At 38.8% G+C, this 20,658-nt stretch overlaps 1 protein-coding gene across 1 annotated transcript in view; it reads left to right on the forward strand.

Moving 5' to 3' along the window:
- Window positions 1-20,658, forward strand: part of LOC132104306 (CUB and sushi domain-containing protein 2-like) — a 318,325-nt gene that overhangs the window by 226,334 nt on the left and 71,333 nt on the right. Inside the window, exons 27-34 of the mRNA XM_059509682.1 lie at window positions 1,079-1,270; window positions 2,440-2,578; window positions 2,808-2,995; window positions 6,652-6,846; window positions 7,096-7,212; window positions 10,442-10,555; window positions 17,077-17,172; window positions 19,456-19,659. Of these exons, the coding sequence (XP_059365665.1) occupies window positions 1,079-1,270; window positions 2,440-2,578; window positions 2,808-2,995; window positions 6,652-6,846; window positions 7,096-7,212; window positions 10,442-10,555; window positions 17,077-17,172; window positions 19,456-19,659 (1,245 nt within the window). The remainder of the gene's footprint in view (window positions 1-1,078; window positions 1,271-2,439; window positions 2,579-2,807; window positions 2,996-6,651; window positions 6,847-7,095; window positions 7,213-10,441; window positions 10,556-17,076; window positions 17,173-19,455; window positions 19,660-20,658) is intronic.

Genomic DNA, 20,658 nt, shown 5'->3' on the forward strand with positions numbered 1-20,658 from the left:
TATTTTATTAAATTTAATAAATTTCTTGCTATTTTGAGCATGTAGACAAAGTGTAAAGTATCTAAACAATTGGTTGGACAGTTCTATGAGCCAGTAGTAGCCAATCATCCGAGCAAATTATTCTGTAACATGAGGCCTTGAGGCAAGTTGCATGATATTTTTGGTTTGTATCTAGAAATGTATTCAGTAAATGTGTTTCCATGTTTTACTGAATATAACATATTACTCCCCAAGCGAGCTTGTAAGTCAGTGTTGTTTTTGGAAATTTTTATTTGCAGCTTGATGTTTCCTTCCATCTCCATCCTGAAACTCATATTTTTTTTTTATAAAAACTTTGCTAGCGGGAGACAGTACTTGAGCTCCAGAATGACAATAGAGAAGCACCATCTTAGAGCCTCTCCTAAAGCCTCCGACAGCACAACCTTACAGATCCAACCTCTCCACTGACAATAACACTGAAACCTGTTAAACCAAGGTTTATGTGCTTCTGTCTGCTGTCAGCTTGTAACCAGGGTAACCATCCCCGCCCACCTCCATCAGCCATCACTCCAAACACAGTGTCCTGATTTCTTGAGTGATACCTTAGAGACTCAAAAAAGATATAAAATGTTTTACATAAAATGTGAAAAGAAATAATATGCCATTATGCATCAATGCCATGATATTTCTGTTCCAAAACCTCACATTTTACTTTTAAAACAACCCATCTGGGTTAAAGCATCTTTGAGAGAGTACCACAGAGATGCAGGTGTTTAGATAAATAAATGAACGTGTGTAGAAACATGTTGAATAGAGCTGTCATCTAGTTGCTACAGATTCAGTGCAGGTAGTACACAGGCTTATAGCAGTTATTGTGGATGTTTAAAATGCATGGTAGGTCAGTACCACAAACCAGCAAATAACTTAGATTGGTAACTCATAAACAACAGACTGTCTATTTCTTAGTCCAAGGATAGTGGCTGTCTTTGACAGTGGGAGGACTTCGGGTCAAAAAGGATGATAACCATTGGTCTATATCGAGACAATTGGATCCATTAACTACGTTAAGGTTGCTGACTGGATGTTTTCCTTTCTACAGTTTCAACTGCCACTTCCTGTAATGATCCTGGCATTCCAACAAATGGCACCCGCATAGGAGACAGCAGAGAGCCAGGGGATCATGTGCTGTTCCAGTGCGATCCCGGATACCTCCTACAGGGGGCGACCAAAATCACCTGTACCGAAATCAACAACCGTTTCTTCTGGCAGCCTGATCCACCCACCTGTTCTGGTAAGAGCATGGCAAATTAAGAAATGTAAATGCTCCGTTCCTCAACCAACACTTCCACAGTGATCCCTCCATCTTTACACTTTATTTTTAACGGGAGAGCAGGCATCTTGAATGTGCATGATGCCATACACTTCCAGTTATTTTAGCTGTTGAAAGCACGTAGTTATGCTCTTGTGCTGCTTCTTGGTGCAAACTAGTATTTGTTATCATATATATATATATATATATATATATATATATATATATATATATATATATATATATATATATATATATATATATATATATATGTATAATTTTTTTTTGCACAAATAGTTTCATCATTTACTGCACTGTTAGTCCTTTAACAATTTACTCATAGCAGCCAAATTAATCACAAGACTCCCACATTCACAGGAAATAACTATTTCCCATCAGTTTCACATAAAGAAAGACATAAAATTAATCAGTATCACACAAGCAAAAGTGCAATTATATAATGAGCTCAACACTTAATTTAAATATAACACATACAAAATATGTTTTCAAATCACAGGAAGAATAAAAACAAAAGAGCATTCACCACATTATTGACCACATGAGGGGGATAATTTATTACGAGATGAGGAATCTGTTCTCTTACATCAGCTACATCATTTAACAATTAATTTAACTCAATTAAACTCAGTATGAGTTTGTGTTAATGTTAACCTGAACCACAGGCAAAACCCTGGAGATGTTTGCCTGTTCCAGGTTTTCTTTTAAAAACCTGCAACTGCTGAGCTGAGCACATGACTTCATTTACTTAATAATCTTTGGGACTAGATAATTACATATTTGCTAATGGTTAAAACAGGAAGTGTTTATCTCAAAAAAGCAAAATTACAACTTTGTTCTAGATCAGCGGGGAGTTTTGCTTACTCCAGGTCCTTTATTTGTGAACAATAATATTTGAAGGTCCATGACTTTTTCCATTTTTACTGGATGAGGATAAGTAATTTCTACTCGATTTCTACTCGATGACTTTTTAAAAACTGTATTGATCTATAACTTAGTGAGGCTTAGTTTGGAAGCTGGTTGAGAACCAATGTTCTAATATTTAGCATTAAAGTCCTACATTTTGAAATTGCAAGCAGTATGTTCAGTATTTTAATTCCCACTGTTTCTTTTTCCTTCCTTTTATATTGCAGCTCCATGTGGAGGCAATCTGACTGGTCCCAGTGGGCTGATCCTGTCACCTGAATACCCAGAGCCCTATCCTCATGGCAGAGAATGTGATTGGACAGTAACAGTAATGCCAGATAACATCATATCACTCACTTTTAATCAGTAAGAGTTTTTTTTTTTTTTTTTTTTTTTTTTTTTACTAATGTCTCCTATTTTCCTGGATTTACATTACCATATTGAAGTAAACAGTGTTATACAAGTTTTCTAATATTTATAATTTTAGATTTATTTAAATTAACGAAAACATTTTTGATAGTGGTTTAACAGTTTTAGTTAAAATAACAACGCTGGTTGTTTATTAATAGCCTACATGATTACTTCTACCCACTAGCTTTAGTTTAGAGCCAAGCTACGACTTCCTGCACGTCTATGATGGGCCTGATTCTCTTAGCCCTCTGCTGGGCAGCTTTTACGGCACGGACTTCCCTGGGCGCATTGAGAGCAGCTCCAACACTCTCTTCCTGGCCTTCCGCAGTGACGCCTCACTCAGCAGCAATGGATTTGTCCTGCAGTACACTGGTATGTTGCCCCTCTGTGGTGGGAGGAATATGTTGCTTGCTATCCCATTTTGTAGGAACTTGGAATCTGTACCTGTATTGCATGAGAATTTGGTTAAATAGTGGTATCAGAATCACCTTAATTTTCCGTTTTTCTTTGTTCTTTGCCTTTTGTTCTTTCGTTTCTGTAGTGTGCCGTACTGCAACAGCACTTTGACTGTTGCCTTGATCACCCCCTCATGCTCGTACCGCTTTCATGTAGCATATAATTATCGACCTGTGGCACTCCTCGCAGTCGTCTAGAGAAGAATTATGAAAATGAAAAGCCAGAATGCGCTCACTAAAGCTGGCATTTGATCAATGTTTTGCTGTCACACTAAAGGCTCAGCACAAATGAGAACAAATACGAGTTTGCTCTCTCTGTATGCGCCCTGCTGACCTCATTTTGTTTGATGACACTTTCGCTTATTAGTTTATTCATGAAGTGACAGACTAGTCTGATCAGAGATCCCAAATCAGCACTCACCAAGAGTCCGAAAAAGGCTAAAAATGTACCTTTGGCAAGGAAGTAATAAACAGAGATACCGACAAAACTGTCACAATTCTTCTATGATCCTTGTCTCAGTGGACCATCAGAAATCTATATAAAATGCCTTTGTTTTGCCTTTGTTTCAAAGGTTTTTGAAATAGGTGGAGTTTTACTGAGGCACTGATACTGTTTTCTATAATAATTCATATATGACAGTTTAACCTATTTTTGTAAAAAGCAAGGAAAAGAAGCATGTTTAATTCATTAATTAATTTTGTAAATATAGTGAAATTAACACTGGTCTCATGGCATCCAGTAAGCCAAATGATTCAGAACAACAACAGCAGCCACCGCATTGATGCTTTTACACACCATGTTTGTTATGCATGCTTTTTACAGTCTCTGTCAATGAACTTACAGTGAACCACAATAGAAAACGACCTACTGATGGCCATCGCTGGCATGCATTGGTCAGAGTCAGAGAGAAAGAGAGAGAACGTGCTCTATAGATCACCCTCTGCTGGGCTTGGTGAATGAGGAACAGTATTCTCTCAATCTGGTGCAGCAGATGGACACAGTGTGTGGCACTTCAAAAGCTCCAGTTCCAGACCCCAGTCTCATCACAATGAATTAGTATAAACTAATAATGTGGAAGAAAATCGTAAACATACAAAAAGTGTGTTTGTTTCAGCTTAACCCTTACAGAAGTGTTAGTTTAGCCGGTCTGGCTCGGGGTCACGTTGGCTCATCTGTTTGTGCTGCTGCTTTTGGAACGAGCTTCAGGTGCTGTCAACCTCTTTACAGACCTATCAGCTTCTCACAGACTCACAACCATGTCTGATTGGCCTCCGAGGTGCAATATGTGAGCCAACGCTCTGCATGCTTGACCGACAGTTAAATAATCACCACACACACATACACACTCCATTACTCGTCCAGAGTATTCCCTGCCTGCTCAAACATTTGCCATGCCTAAATGCAATAACACACACTCATACACAACCTGATCAATGGACACCTGAGCTAGACCTTAAGGCTGGCTGTGGTCCAATCTTAATTAATGCCCGTCTCGCACTCGTCTTGTTAGAACGGTGAGGAACCAGTAACAGGATGATGAACTGCGTTATGGATTGTCTGGAGCACCAGCCACAGCAAACAGATTGCAGCCAGTTTCAGTATGCTATCGGGCCATGAAGGGCACGGCATCAGAATGAACACTACAGGAAATGCATGCAACAAATATTTTGCTGTGTGATGCAGATATGTACCGTATTTTCCGGACTATAAGTCGCACTTTTTTCATAGTTTGGCTGGTCCTGCAACTTATAGTCAGGTGCGACTTATTTATCAAAATTAATTTGACCTGAACCGAGAGAAATGAACCATGAGAAATGAACCAAGAGAAAACATTACCGTCTCCAGCCGCGAGAGGGCACTCTATGCAGCTCAGTGCTCCTGCAGTCTACACTGAAGACATATAGCGCCCTCTCGCGGCTGTAGATGGTAATGTTTTCTCTTGGTTCTAAATAAATGCGACTTATAGTCCAGTGCGACTTATATATGTTTTTTTCCTCATCATGACGTATTTTTGGACTGATGCGACTTATACTCAGTTGCAACTTATAGTCCGAAGAATACGGTAGTAAGAATGAACACGGAGCATGTAGGTTGCTGTGGCATATTTCTGGATTGTGAATTGGTGAAAGTATCTATGTGCGCTCATTTGAAGCACCTTTGAAGGGCACTTATTCACACAAAGAGCCTCCTCTGTCTTTTTTCTTCTATTTTTAGCCCATGAGAGTCTCAGTTGTGATTATTTTGAGAAACATTTCAACATATCCTCTCCAGTACTGACCTTTCATAGTATCTACAGCTGTTGGTTCTTCAAAACCTGCGCAAGCAGGGTCAATAATTATATTTTTCGCCAAAGCTGGTAAATGAATTGTGAAAATATAGCAGAATGAGGTGTATGGGATATAGGGTGACCACCTGCTAATAAGCCCAAGTGGGGACAAGGGATATGTTTCTGAGGGACAATGTGGTACACTGCCTTGCGCGGCGGTGCCCCCACCCTATGGGCAGACTCACTGATAGTGGTTTACCCATTTCTAGCACATACCACCTTAAATGGTATATTAATAATGCCCTATTCCCCTAAACATGTGTAATTGCTGATGTATGCTCATGACAGAATTGACAGATGCACTTCTACTTGCGATTTACTTTAGCTATTTAATTTTATTTATTTTTCATTACAATTTATTCACTTTAAATAAATTATAATTTAAAATTATAGGATTAAAATGAATGGTAGTTGCTCAACACCACAGGAACAGTTTAAAAAAAAAAGTCTAAAAAACAACTCCAGAGGTTCACGGAACAAGAAGGGGGAGAAAGCATGGTGAACTTGCATGTTAGTAAAGGCAGGCGCATGAAAAAACTGTTTGAAACAGGACACACCTCTTTTTTAATTGATGATGGCGGTGCCTCACTTTCTCCATTTTTCGAATTGGAAAGCGTGCATCTAAAAGTTCCTTCCCAGTGTGTCTGGTATGCACATGCGTGCACTGTCATAACAACAACAAAAAAGTTGACAACAACCTAGTCAGCAGTTCAACTGAGGGGTCGGTGTGGCATCAGTAGCGTGCTGAACTGTCAAGTAATGTTCGTTTGCCTGCCTAGGACTCGAGGATATAGAGCGACCAACTTTTTTTGAGCAAGCATTGATTATGCATGACACAGTCTCAATTTGTGGGACGGATGGATTGGGCTTCAAGCGATGTGTGCGCACACGTGCTACGCGGGACAGGTGGTCACCCTAATGGGATATAGAAATTAGAAGTTGCACTGAGTAAATACAGCTGTATATATAAATAACTGTGTCCGTCTTCATTTCAGACTGCAAAGAAAAAAAATTGATTATTTTGATTATTGGTGATTCTTTCCTCTACCCACTGTATATGAGAAGACTAAAATGTTAAATGTTAAAATAAGAAGACTAAAAAGTTTTTACAGATTTTTTATTTAGTATATGATTGGCATGTCTTCGATTTGAAACCTCTGCACACTGGATTATCTGTCTTACAGAAATAACTATGAATCATTATATCTTCCTGCCTTTTCTTCTTTATCCTTCTTTTCCTCAACAGAAAATCCCAGAGAGTCATGCTTTGAACCAGGCTTTTTGCGTAATGGTACTCGTGTTGGTACTGAGCTGAAGCTGGGGGCAACTGTCACCTATTACTGTGACAACGGCTATACGCTGGAGGGAGACGCCAGTCTCACTTGCATCATGGGGGGAGATGGCAAGCCCGGCTGGAACAAACCAAAACCAGTTTGCATAGGTAAAAGCATGGCACAAATTTTTGTTCAAGCTTTTTTTCTGTAACCATAAATGCTCTTACGATGTCAAAAACCTAGTGTTTGTCACATCTGCTGCCGTTCCCTTGGAAATAAGCAAAGGCTCAACTTTGCAGTGTAACCTTGAGGAATACTTTGTAATTTAAGATGCAGAGGGAATGGCAGAGAGGAGATAGGGAGGACAGAATACTAGTCTCTAATGCCTTCTTTCTGTGGCTGTACCTCTTGCTCAGCTCTATGCGGTGGTCAGTATTCGGGGTTGGAGGGGGTGGTGCTCTCCCCTGGTTTTCCTGGAAACTACAGCAGTGGCAGGACTTGCCTGTACTCCGTCGTTGTACCGAAAGACTATGGTAAGTAAGCACATGTGTAAACATACTATACATGCACACAGTAATATTCATGAACTTCTGTAGCATTACAACCAAGGACGTCTACAGTATAATAGGAAAGCTAACTGTTAGCATTCCCATTTATCTCAGTAATTTAAATGTCATCACAGGAAATGCACACAGTCCTAAACCTTTCAGTAGCAACTAGTGTTGCACAATATGCCGGTACTAAAAAGATATCGTGATACCCCTCTTTTAAAAACAGTACGATTCCTCATTTTACTAGTACAGGTACTATAAGAATGACAGCGTCTTAATAAGAGACATATTTTCTGAGTTGTGTCGACGTGCGACAGCAGGACAATGTGTGTTCAGTGCATTGCATGAAAACTGGCGGTGCCAAATGTTATATATCCACAGAACTGGATAACTTAAAGTTATCGACAATTTAGGAGTGAATAAGAAACTTGCATGAACGAGAAAAAAAAAAAAAGAAGCACGGGACGTGCACGAAAGTCCAGCATGTGATCGTAAATTCAGATTTCTTTCAGCAATTACTGTGCTTCAGCGGTCAAATACACACACAATTGTGTAAAAATGCCCGTCTTGATTTATGACTGAAATTAACATAAACAGCTGAGAAAGAAAACGTGTGAGTATCAATAAATTGGATGTGTACAGCTCTTAAAAGTGACTAATATTGTTTCTGCTGTCTGTCTCTTCAATGTCAATCAAGAAAAATAGAAAGTCACTCACTAATCTTGACTAACATTACTAGCTTTAATAAGGATAAATGTTAAATGTTTCATTCATATAGTGAAGCCTATGCAGTGCTTGGTATCTACTTTCATCTATTCAACAAAGTCTTAAGTTGCTGGGGTATATTTTTAGCAATAGCCAAAACAAACAACAAAAAAAAAACATTGTATGGGTCAAAATTGTCGATTTTTCTTTTATGCCAAAAATCATTAGGATATTAAGTAAAGATCATATTCCATGAAGATATTTTGTAAATTTCCCTACAATCGCCAAGATGCAATCGCCAATTGGTCGTCACATCACTCCAAATGTCATTAGATACTCCAGATTAGAGGTCGACCGATATTGAATATTTTTGTCGATACCGATAGCTAGGTTGGACCACACTGGCTGATACCGATTAATCAACCAATAGTGTTTAAGATGGATACTGAAAAAATAAAATAAAATAGTGATGAAATCTGTTTAATTTTTTCCTAAATTCCATTTTATTTATTTCCAAATTCTGTTATTTAAATTTTCTGGATTCTGTTTTTTCCATTTTAATTTTACTCCACTCCTTTTTAATAGTTAAATTAAAGTTTATTAATCATAATAAAGTAAGTCTAATTGAATAAAATCATGAAACTTATAAATTTTCAAATCAATTTAATACAATTCTAACAAAAATTACATGATTAGGGCCCTATGAAATGTTTTATTTTTTTCTCAACATATTTTTTTATTGTTACCAAATTCTGTTTTAGCATGTCTAATTATTTGAATGCATAAAACAACTTTTTTGTTTTTCTTAAAGAAGCCTAATGATTTTTTTCCCTCCAAAATTCTGTGTGTATTTAAATTTTTATTGTTATCAAATCAAGGCATGAAACACTAATTTTATTTGTCTTTAAATTACTTAAAATTAAGCAATATTTTTTGGCAAACAAAGGGGATTTACTTATAACATTAAAACATGGAAGAAATGTTGTGTGATTATTCCTTAAAAAATAATATTTGTTTCATTTTAGTAATAGTAGTAGTAGACTATGTACATTCTACTAAAAAATAGAATTCAAAATTGGACTTTTATTTTGACGGGTTGCAAAATAAATGAAACTCGAGCCTTGGTCTAAAACAGTTTATTTATCCACCAAACAGACACAAGTTTACTTCAAGAATGAACAATGAGGCAAATATAAGTTTGAAGTTCAGTGTTTAAAAAACGGAGCAAACGGAAAGAGCGATCTATATTACAGCTCTATAAATGAAGCATACAGACTTTATAAGAGCCACAGAAAGACAAACCTTTTGACGGAAATGCGCAATATACAACTCATTATGTACAATAACAACGATTCGGGGCGAATATAATGTAATTTAATGGAAAACTATGTGAATGGTGCTGTGAGGCGTGGCAGGATTTTCTGTCTGTTTCTCAATCTGTTCAGCGTTCAGCGTCACATGTCTGAACAGCACGTGCTGTCAGTGATTTCGGCCACTAGAGGCCGCTCTCGCATTGTATCATGAAAAAAGAAGCCTTCTCAACCGCTCCAGCAAATGGACTCAACCCGGTAAACTATCAGCCGCTCAAGCAAAGGACAAACCCGGAAAACTATCGGCATGGATTTTTCTGATAACCGATTGTTCCAGCAATCAACTATCGGTGCTGATTAATCTGTAAAACCGATAAATCTGTCGACCTCTACTCCAGATCCCATAAACTGGAGTATCTAATGCATAGAAACTGCACATGCATGTTGGCTGGACCAACCATGTGCCCTTTTTAATGCTATTTGAGCATTAATAAACAACATTTATGGCACAGTTCATGTCTTATTTTATTGCTGCTTTAAATATTATATAAATGTTAGTTTAACAAGCAGTTTTTGTGATTTTAGTATTATCACATTTAAGTAGTTGGATTTACATGTCCAAGATAGCAGCCTGGAGACATTGCAGATTGGAGGCAGAGTAAACTGACCATCTTCGAATGGGACTTTGACCTATATTGCCCTTCTTTCAGGACTATAGAGCCTCTAGCTATGGACAATTTCTGGATATCCCCTCATATAACCCCAGCAGCTTTCACGTGACCATCTGAGTCTTTAGTTTTATACATAAAACACAGATGTCGTTTGACCAGTTTGGGGTTCCTACAGAGTGTGAATTAGCAGAGGTGAGCCTGTCTGTATTTTGCCTTGGTCAAGCCAAACATTGTGAAAGCAGAGCTAATTAAGGCACAAATTTCCGTAGGCTGTCATAATGGCTTCGAACAGCTGTGGGATAGGGAGCATCGCAACACAGGTTTTCTTTTTTTATGGCTCTCATTTGGAAAATTACTCTACTAAGCACCAGGTTTCTATAGAGAGGACAACAGGTGGTTTACAGGTGTGATTAGGGTCCGTCTTTTACTATTGAATTAACATTTGCAGAGTCATGGTTTTAGCTGAATAATTCATTGATGTTATGTTATTACGTCTCTTCAATTTTTCTCTTTTTCTTTCTGCAGTGGTGTTCAGCCAATTTGCATTCTTTCAGACTGCACTAAATGATGTTGTGGAGGTGTATGATGGGCCTACCCAGCATGCCCGTGTCCTGAGTTCTCTCTCTGGAGCCCACACAGGTCAGTAAACCTTTCTCAAGCAGTATTAACTTGACTCTATTGGTCTATACTGGCATTAGGGGATGAATGCTAAAGAGGCTGCATTCAGACCCAAAGGTAAATAGAAGTCATCAATTAAGCAACTCAGTTGCCAAGATGAGTTGCATCTAAAAGTAAAAGAGACACAAAGCTGTGCGATTCACAAATACCACAATTTAAAGCTGAAGTGTGACATTTTTGCACCACCGAATGGAATTGTAAGAATAATGACTCCTACTGTATGAAATGTGGAAAGTGGTACATGAAATAAGTAATACCTTTTTTTTCTTTGTTTCTTTTTTTCCTTTTTCTTTTTTTAAATTAAATTTCTTAAAATTTTTAACATTTTTAAATTGTCATTTTTGTGTGGACTATCATTTAAGATAATCGATAAGTAGACTAGTTCAGACAACCCACTTTGTTTATTTATGTAAATATGTATGTATGTTTTGCACATAACTAATCTCTGAATGTCAAATCATTCTAATACTGTATGCTGATTTGGTGCTCAAGAAAATCTAAATGGTTTAAACTTAATTAATGACGATGGCATACATGAGCGATGATGTACTCAAGAGAATAAAATGAATAACAAGCTTGATGACTAATACAGTCCAACAAACATATTTCACTGGGATCCAGTAAATAGGGCTCACTTCCTTAAAACAGATAAGAAAACATAATCAAATAAGCAAAAACAGACTAGCTAAATAGATCCCCAGTGAGACAGAGAGGCTGAAAGATTTCATTTAGCCATAATGGAGTTCCATTTAATGTGGTCACTTCTGCTCGAAGATTAACGGCTCGAAGATTATTAGGGTTTCCTCGCTTGATCTCTCTGCTTCTGACATTCCCATGACAACGCAGATGAGCTGTGTACATTTCTATTTTTTCTTCACCCTTTACACCAGTCAAACCCTCACGATTAGCATACGGCGTGAAACCCTGCGCTCAGGGAAGCTGAACCGCTCAGAGCGCATATACTATCTGAGATGCGCTTTTTAACTTCAGATGCCGGTGTGAAATCAGTGAAGTTTGCTGGGGACTGCTGGAAATAATGCACATTTTGGAGCATGAATAGAGAGCAGGGAATAGACAAGATTGATACTGGGCAGCATAAAACAGCAGATTTTCTATTAAATTTTTGTGCTGCGGAGAGAAGGGAAACAAAAGTTGCTATATGTCACAACTGTTATAAGCACAGTTGTCAGTTTTGATGGATGTTTCTCAATTTTTTTTAGAAAATCATGTATAGGGAATGAATAATCTGCACAAGTTTCAAGTGAAGTCGTCCTCTGTGAATTAACAATTGGAAACTTATTTTAAACGATACAAAAGGATTCTGTTCTCTTACAGGCAGAGAAAGGCCACATGCAAAAGCGGAGTGTATTTATTTGCTGCCCATATTAACAAGCTACCATGGAAGTCTATTTTATCACACAGTTACCGTTATGCTATTTATTACTGAGGGTGAAACAGGTGATTTAAGTAGGTCTTAGCAACACTTTGAGTTTGGGATTCATTTTCATGTAGATTAAATACCATTTGAATGTGAATGTGTACCTCATGTAAATCAAGTTTGTAGTAATTTTTTTTTTTAAATATTCAACTCACTTGATCAAAATAGAATTGTACAGTCGTGGCCAAAAGTTTTGAGCATTACATAAATATTAGTTTTCAAAAAGTTTTCTGCTAAACTGCTTTTAGATCTTTGTTTCAGTTGTTTCTGTGATGTACTGAAATATAATTACAAGCACTTCATACGTTTCAAAGACTTTTATCGACAATTACATGACATTTATACAAAGAGTCAGTATTTGCAGTGTTGGCCCTTCTTTTTCAGGACTTCTGCAATTCGACTGGGCATGCTCTCAATCAACTTCTGGGCCAAGTCCTGACTGATAGCAAACCATTATTTCATAATCACTTCCTGGAGTTTGTCAGAATTAGTGGGTTTTTGTTGGTCCACCCGCCTCTTGAGGATTGACCACAAGTTCTCAATGGGATTAAGATCTGGGGAGTTTCCAGGCCATGGACCCAAAATTTCAACATTCTGGTCCCCGAGCCACTTAGTTATCACTTTTGCCTTATGGCACGGTGTTCCATGGTGCTGGAAAATGCATTGTTCTTCACCAAACTGTTGTTGGATTGTTGGAAGAAGTTGCTGTTGGAGGGTGTTTTGGTACCATTCTTTATTCATGGCTGTGTTTTTGGGCAGAATTGTGAGTGAGCCCACTCCCTTGGATGAGAAGCAACCCCACACATGAATGGTGTCAGGATGCTTTACTGTTGGCATGACACAGCGCTCACCTTTTCTTCTCCGGACAAGCCTTTTTCCAGATGCCCCAAACAAACGGAAAGGGGCTTCATCAGAGAATATTACTTTGCCCCAGTCCTCAGCAGTCCATTCAATATACTTTCTGCAGAAGATCAATCTGTCCCTGATGTTTTTTTTGGAGAGAAGTGGCTTCTTTGCTGCCCTTCTTGACACCAGGCCATCTTCCAAAAGTCTTGGCCTCACTGTGCGTGCAGATGCGCTCACACCAGCCTGCTGCCATTCCTGAGCAAGCTCTGCACTGGTGGCACTCCGATCCCGCAGCTGAATCCTCTTTAGGAGACGATCCTGGCGCTTGCTGGACTTTCTTGGATGCCCTGAAGCCTTCTTAACCAGAATTGAACCTCTTTCCTTGAAGTTCTTGATGATCCTATAAATTTAGGTACAATCTTAGTAGCCACAATATCCTTGCCTGTGAAGCCATTTATATGCAACGCAATGATGGCTGCACGCGTTTCTTTGCAGGTCACCATGGTTAACAATGGAAGAACAATGATTTCAAAATCACCCTCCTTTTAACATGTCAAGTCTGCAATTCTAACCCAATCAGCCGGACATAATGATCTCCAGCCTTGTGCTCGTCAACATTCTCAACTGAGTTAACAAGACGATTACTGAAATGATCTCAGCAGGTCCTTTAATGACAGCAATGAAATGCAGTGGAAAGGTTTTTTTGGGATTAAGTTCATTTTCATGGCAAAGAAGGACTATGCAATTCATCTGATCACTCTTCATAACATTCTGGAGTATATGCAAATTGCTATTATAAAAACTAAAAAAAAAAAGTCCAATCCTGAGATTTCACCCCACCTCACGGAAGTCTTTGAGGAGGCTCAGGAGGAGGAGGGGAGGGGGGCAGCAGACAGAGTTCAGGGAAGTGATGTCGGATGGAGGAGCCAGGGAGGGAGGGAGGGAGGGAGCCCAGTTGAGCCAGTGGACAGATGGGTCATGGCACAGAGGAGGGAGCTAGGAGCGGAAACCATGGATTCTTCAGCCACTGTAACAATGGAGGATGGCAGACCCGCGGAGCTTGCACTGTATTGATGGTAGGCTGAGGGCGAGCAGAGGGGCTTCCAGGTGACAGCAGTGGAGGAGGCAAGAGAGGGTGGGTGGAAGGGTCTCTGTGAGCCTTCGGGCTTAACTTGGGACCAGGAGCCCTCTAAGGGCAGGACATGGGAACAGGAGCCTTCCCTGGGCTAGAGATGGGAACAGGAACTTTCTCTGGGCTAAACTCAGGAACTTGAGGGACAGAGTTCACAGACGGATAAGGAAGAAAGGGGGCAGGTCGGTAAACAAATCAATTAAGTTTTCCTCAGCTTTGCATTCTCCTAAATCCCTTTTCAGCTCACCCTCAGCCATGGCTGGGCAAAGCTCCTCTCTGTGCTCTTTCTGTCCATGGCTTTCTCCCTCGTGCTGGGCATTGTAGCCAGCTTTCGCACCTGGTCTGATGATCCTTGAGGCTCTGGCTCCGTGGCGATCCTCAACACTGTGGCACTCTTCTGCAATGGCTCGTCTGTCGAGATGGGCTCTGGCTCTTCATCAGTGCTGGGCTCGAGCTTGAGCTCCGTGCAGTGGGAACACACAGAATTAACTGTTTTGGTCGGGTCGTCTGTCACGATATGCTACCGGAAGGAGCCGTTGATAAATGAAACTGACATTTATTAAATCCAACACACCGGGTAAATCCACACTGGAAAGGGAAGAAAGACACATGTGCACAACTGGTAGACCTGACAAACAAACTGAACAGACTGTGGCTTAAATACACAGGATAACGAGGTAATTGGGAGGAAAACGGGTGAACAGAATGACTAATTAAGAGACAACAAGAACTGGAACAGGAGATACCAAATAAGGACACATGAAAGAGAAACTGGGTCACTGGGAGCAAAACACCACAAAGACAGTCCAATCCTTACATGTATGCAGATTTGGTGCTCAAGAAAATGGAAATCTTTTGTAACATTATACTGTTACTTATGATTCGTGTAAAACAAATATATATATATATATATATATATATATATATATATATATATATATATATATTGTTGACATTTGCAAAAAATATAGGTTAATCTTAAAGGGTTAGTTTACCCAAAAATGAAAATTATGTCATTAATGACTCACCCTCATGTCGTTCCATACCCGTAAGACCTCCGTTCAGCTTCAGAACACAGTTTAAGATATTTTATCTTTAGTCCGAGAGCTTTCTGACCCTCCATTGAAAATGTATGTATAGTAGACTGTCCATGTCCAGAAAGTGTAGGAGCTTCTTCCATCGCTCTTAGTTCTTTGTCCGTGTTTTCAGGTTCAAATAAATATGGCTGGGCAAAAAAAATGCAAGTCTTCCTCTGTATCGAAATCCTCAGACATGTTTGCGAAGATTGATTTGCTTACATCGTGCGTCTCCCTCTGACAGTAAACGAAGCCCGGGCACACCAGATAACACGTCAGCAGCATCGTACGTCAGCAGCGTCATTGCAGTGTCGTGAACGCAGATTCACAACAGACCCGGAAGAGAATACAATGCTGAATAAAGTCATAATTTTTTTGTTATTTTTGGACCAAAATGTATTTTCGATGTTTCAACAAATTCTAACTGACCCACTGATGTCACAAGGACTACTTTGATGATGTTTTTATTACCTTTCTGGACATGGACAGTATACCATACATACATTTTCAATGGAGGGTCAGAAAGCTCTTGGACTAAATCTAAAATATTAAACCGTGTTCCGAAGATGAACGGAGGTCTTAAGGGTTTGGAACGACATGAGGGTGAGTCATTAATGACATAAGTTTCATTTTTGGGTGAACTAACCCTTTTACTAAATTTGTGAATGCAATTTTGGTTACCAATTTTGTTTGTTTGTTTGTTTTGGGGGGGGGGGACTCAGAACTAAAGAAAAATGGTAGTCCTAAATCAAAAATGAAACACATAAATTAGGCTACTGGTATTAATTATAAGCACTATAAGCATTTGAGCCCCAACCTGGTTTGTGAGCAATTTTTCATTTCTCAAGTCTTCCTCCTCCATATCACTGTTAAAGAGCTCAGGCAATTCCGGAGGTTATCAAACTGGCATGCCCACCTCTTTCGAGTCATCAGATTCGACACTGTGATCCTCAATGACACCAGTCTGCTGGAACCCTGCCAGGATGGTGTCAGGCTACGTCAATCTGCTCCACAACATCATTGAATGTTGCATGATGTATCTTCCTGCAGGTGAAGCTGTGGTCACCATACTGGTTTCCCACAACTGAAATTGTGGTGTAGTGTGACATGGGCCTAACAGTTTACAAGCAGCACTGCAGATTATTGTGGCCATCGGAAGAAACAGCAGGTGTGAATAAATCAGCGGTCAGGATTTCCCCACACCTCTGCCTTGACTGGATTATTACTGTAGCTGTCACTCTGTTGGCTACCCACGGAAACTTGTTCTAATAACATCCCAGCATGCCAAAGGCATAAGCAGGAGCATTGGTCGATCCCAACATGACCGAGAGTGGAGAGCAGTTTCATCTTCTCTGGCCACTGCACAAATTTGTCAACACCGAACCTGCTCTCTTTAAACCCCTGTGGAGCTCGACTGTGCCCCAGGGAACTGTGGGTAGATTCAAAGCCTCAGCCCACACACCACATCACAGAAATAAAATATGCTAATAATGAGCGATGCTGAGAGGGATGCATTTTGATATTGGGATTAATAATATACCTGGGCTTGGGAACATTCAAAAAGTAAAAGTAAAATGCTAATTTGAAACTGATGCTAATATTAGACATACAAGGACTGTTTCTTTTTTTAATACAATGTTAAATGTGAGCAATACGGCAATTGCATATCCAATGGGATAGTTTACCACAAATTAAAATTATGTCATTATTTGCTTACCCTCAAATAATTCCAAACCTGAATGCTGAAAGTTATTCGATTTTTTTAATGCTTCTGGAAGATATTATCTATACAGCCACAATTTAAGGTGCATGAGTAGATGTGATAAAGTGGTCAATGCATTCAAGGGCATATGAAGTCATTGTTCATTAATAATCTTCACCTCCGCTGCTTCTCTCAAACAAATATGGCATCTGTGGCAGGTCAATAACATCAAATGTCATTGGTTTTAGAATGTCGCCAAATGTCATGACATCTTGTTTGTACTTTCAGGTGAATCTTTGCCACTGGCCACCTCCAACCAGATCCTTATCCGCTTCTCTTCCAAGGGCCAGTCGAGCTCAAGAGGGTTCCACCTGGTCTACCAAGGTAAATTGAGAATTTTGATTTCTCTTCCTGTATAACAAAGTGGTTTTCATTTATTTATTTTTTGTTAACCTGTTTTGTATGACGTTTAGAAATGGGAATGCCTTTTTAATTTCTAATTTTGAATTGAGAATTTGGCATAAAATATTTAAATTGGAATGAGATTCAAACAAAGCAGCTGTTTGTATATCCGTGTATTTATATATATTTATATATTAGTGGTGGGCAACAATTAAAATATTTAACCACGATTAATTGCATGATTGTATGCACAAGTAATAATACATTCAAAAGTAGGTTATTGTGCACTTGTTTTCATTTAAAAGTACTGGTATTTGAACAAAAGTGCAATAACATTTGGGACCCATTCTTCATACTTTTTGTAACTCAGTTAGCTGGATTTGATTGTTGACAATTTGGCATGATCTTGGATTATTTGGTTTTTCGAAGCTCATTCCAGACTTGCTGTCATAGCAGCACGAAGCTTAAACATGCGCGGGAGCAGGTTTATTTAATGTAAACAGGATTAGATTGCATATTTTTAAGCAGAATTAATACTTAAAATCTGTCCACTGCCACCGCTACTTTATTACAAGAGTATCCTACTGATCCAGGGACAATAATTGAAATTAATAATCATTTAAAAATTAATTTAAATATAATATACAAGTTTTGTGTAGTCTTTAATACTACAGACACAGCCAGTTTTGCTCACTGAAAGATTTATACATCAAAATAATTGTATTAGAGTCTTACACTAAATTGAAATAAAAATGTAAAACCTTTAAAAATATTAGAAATTGTGAATATAAATAATTATGAATCGTGTAAAAAAATAAAATTAAAACAAAATAAAAACAGTGCACATTTGATTTATGCCACCAACTAATCGCTGCATTGCTGATCGTGAAAGCATGAATGCATCGTGTTTCAAGTATCGATACATTACACCTTTTAAACCAACCAACGCGCAATTATCTAAATCCAGCCATACTAATCATCAACAGCAGGTGCATTCGAAGAACTGAATTAGTCAGATCCTGATTAGCACGATGATATCATCTTGGATGTGAAATTTCATCTCAGGTGTAATAAGTGACGTACGAAGAACGGGCCCTTGGTTTGAAAACAAATAAGGTGCTTTCTTACTCCAGTATTCCCTTTACTTTGTAGCAGTTAAAATTTGTCTTGTAAATCTCAACTTATAACATTAATGTAATTAAATTAAATATAAAACAAGCTATTTGCCACTGCCGGGACATGAACGTTTTTATAGAAAATATTTGATAGTTTGTTATAGAAAAACAAGTTTGGCTCAGAGTCCAGAGCCTCGACAATAACATTATTACAGGCACCTTCCAAGTAGAGACCTGCATTATCGCGGGACCCATCGCAGCAGAGTGCAGTGCGGGAAAAAATTCAGGTGTGCTCACACTAGGCAATCTTAACCATACTGGAGCACGTTTAACCCCCAAAGCCTGGTTCGTTTGACTAGTGTGATCGCTCCGTTTAGCAGTCCCTGGCTCGGTTGAAAGAGGTGAGCAAGAGCGTGGTTCAGTTATTTAAAGTGTGAGCGCTAACCGTGCCAGAGTGCAGATCTCATACTTGCTGCATGATTATGTGAATATTTCTGAGCTGCAAAAGCAGTAGATCTGTAAACATATATATTGTGAGAGGGCTGTAAGTTACCGTGTCCCATAGGACTCCAAATAATAAACCACAAAGTTAACAAAACAAGGCACTGTACTGTTCTGAGTGATAGCGCTTCTCTGCTGCCTTCAATTGCTATCGGAAACGTCCTATTTCCCATTTATGAAGTCATTATTAAGAGCTTGTTGCATTCTTTTCTTTTAAAAATAACAGTGGACAGTGGTTTTTGAATGTTGATGCTTAGACTAAATAATTTGATCAGGAGCACCCCCCGACCTGTGATCAATTTAAAATACCCCCTTTATATGGTAACAGTAACGTTACATTTGTTAAACCTTAGTTGATTGGTAACCTTACTGATGTAAAATACATTAATTTAGGCTCAAGTTCATTTTTTATTTTAATAATGTATTAGTGAACTTTTAAAAAAACTGTTAAAAGTAGTGGTGTTCTGGGACATCCCAAACTAGCTGTGTGCACTGTATCTACTGTGTGGTTCACACTTAAAGTGCCAGTTTCAGTAACAATCTGATGCATGACTGCATACATAATGTGTTGCAAATAATTTCTCGCTAGGTAGGTACAGAAAGGTCTTTTTTCAAGTTCATCTAACATTAGTGCATTTATTTGCTTTAGCTGTCCCTAGAACTAGTGCGACACAGTGTAGCTCAGTCCCAGAGCCCAGACACGGCAGGCGAACGGGGAACAACTTTGCAGTAGGAGCCGTGGTGAGTTTTGAATGCAGTGCTGGATATGTCCTGGAGGGGCCCAGTGCCATCGAGTGCCTGACTGTACCCAACGCTCTGGCCCAGTGGAACGGCAGCATGCCCAGCTGCATTGGTAAGAGCTATATCACCTCACACTTCTCTCATCTTTCACGATCATCATTCCTACAGCATTGAGGTAGTTGTGGATAACTTATATATGTAGAGTTTGAATTCCTTGTTCCACTTTCTTGCTGTAGCAGGGGTCCATCAATGATATGATGGACATCACTGATGCTTTTTTTTATTCAGATCTTGGAGACATCTTGTTCATACTGCAAATTCGGGCGATTGTGAGGGACCAAGCAGTCAAGGAAGGAGGATCATAGAAATATATTCCAAAAAATATATATTTTACTAAATTCAAAATAAATCATACACAAAGGTTTCAAAAAGGAAACAAAGTCCAAATCATCAAAACAAATGTTTAGGCCTATAAAAAAGATCAACAGAACAAACTAAACTCAAACACTGAGTGCGTGTAAAGACAAACTGAACTGATCTACCAGTTAAACAATCAGGGACACGTTTATACAAATGGACTAGTCCACATTAACACATAAGGGAAGACAAAACCAACAACTTCACTAATACAACAACAAAATCAATACCAAGGTCAGTTAAATAATTGCACTATAATTAAGTGCATAATTTTAACACAAATAATAAATCTAGGGAAAGAACAAACAATTAGGAAAGAAAATACAAACACAAACATTCGAGTTAATCTGCTGGTTGGTAGCGGCAAGCGGAGCTAAAATAGAGGTTGAGGCGGCATGCCGGCCCTTAATTCACGCGGACCACAACCGGAACTTGCCGAACCATCCAAAGCTCCAGTCAGCAACACAGCGGTAACTTAAACTCAAAGAAAGTAATATTAATAGATGCGTGTACTGCACAATACCAACTAAATTGTGTGCACTTCAATCAGTCAGTGATGTACTACAACTCAAATAAATATCTTAATGAAAAATAAACAGTATTTGAGTCTTATTGCCAAATAAATATATGAACAGAAACTATTGCGAGAATAAAACGAAATACTAAAGAATGTGCAGGATAAATTACAAGAACA

Source organism: Carassius carassius, chromosome 25 (genome assembly GCF_963082965.1).
Source record: "Carassius carassius chromosome 25, fCarCar2.1, whole genome shotgun sequence".
In the NCBI taxonomy this organism is placed as follows: domain Eukaryota; kingdom Metazoa; phylum Chordata; class Actinopteri; order Cypriniformes; family Cyprinidae; genus Carassius; species Carassius carassius.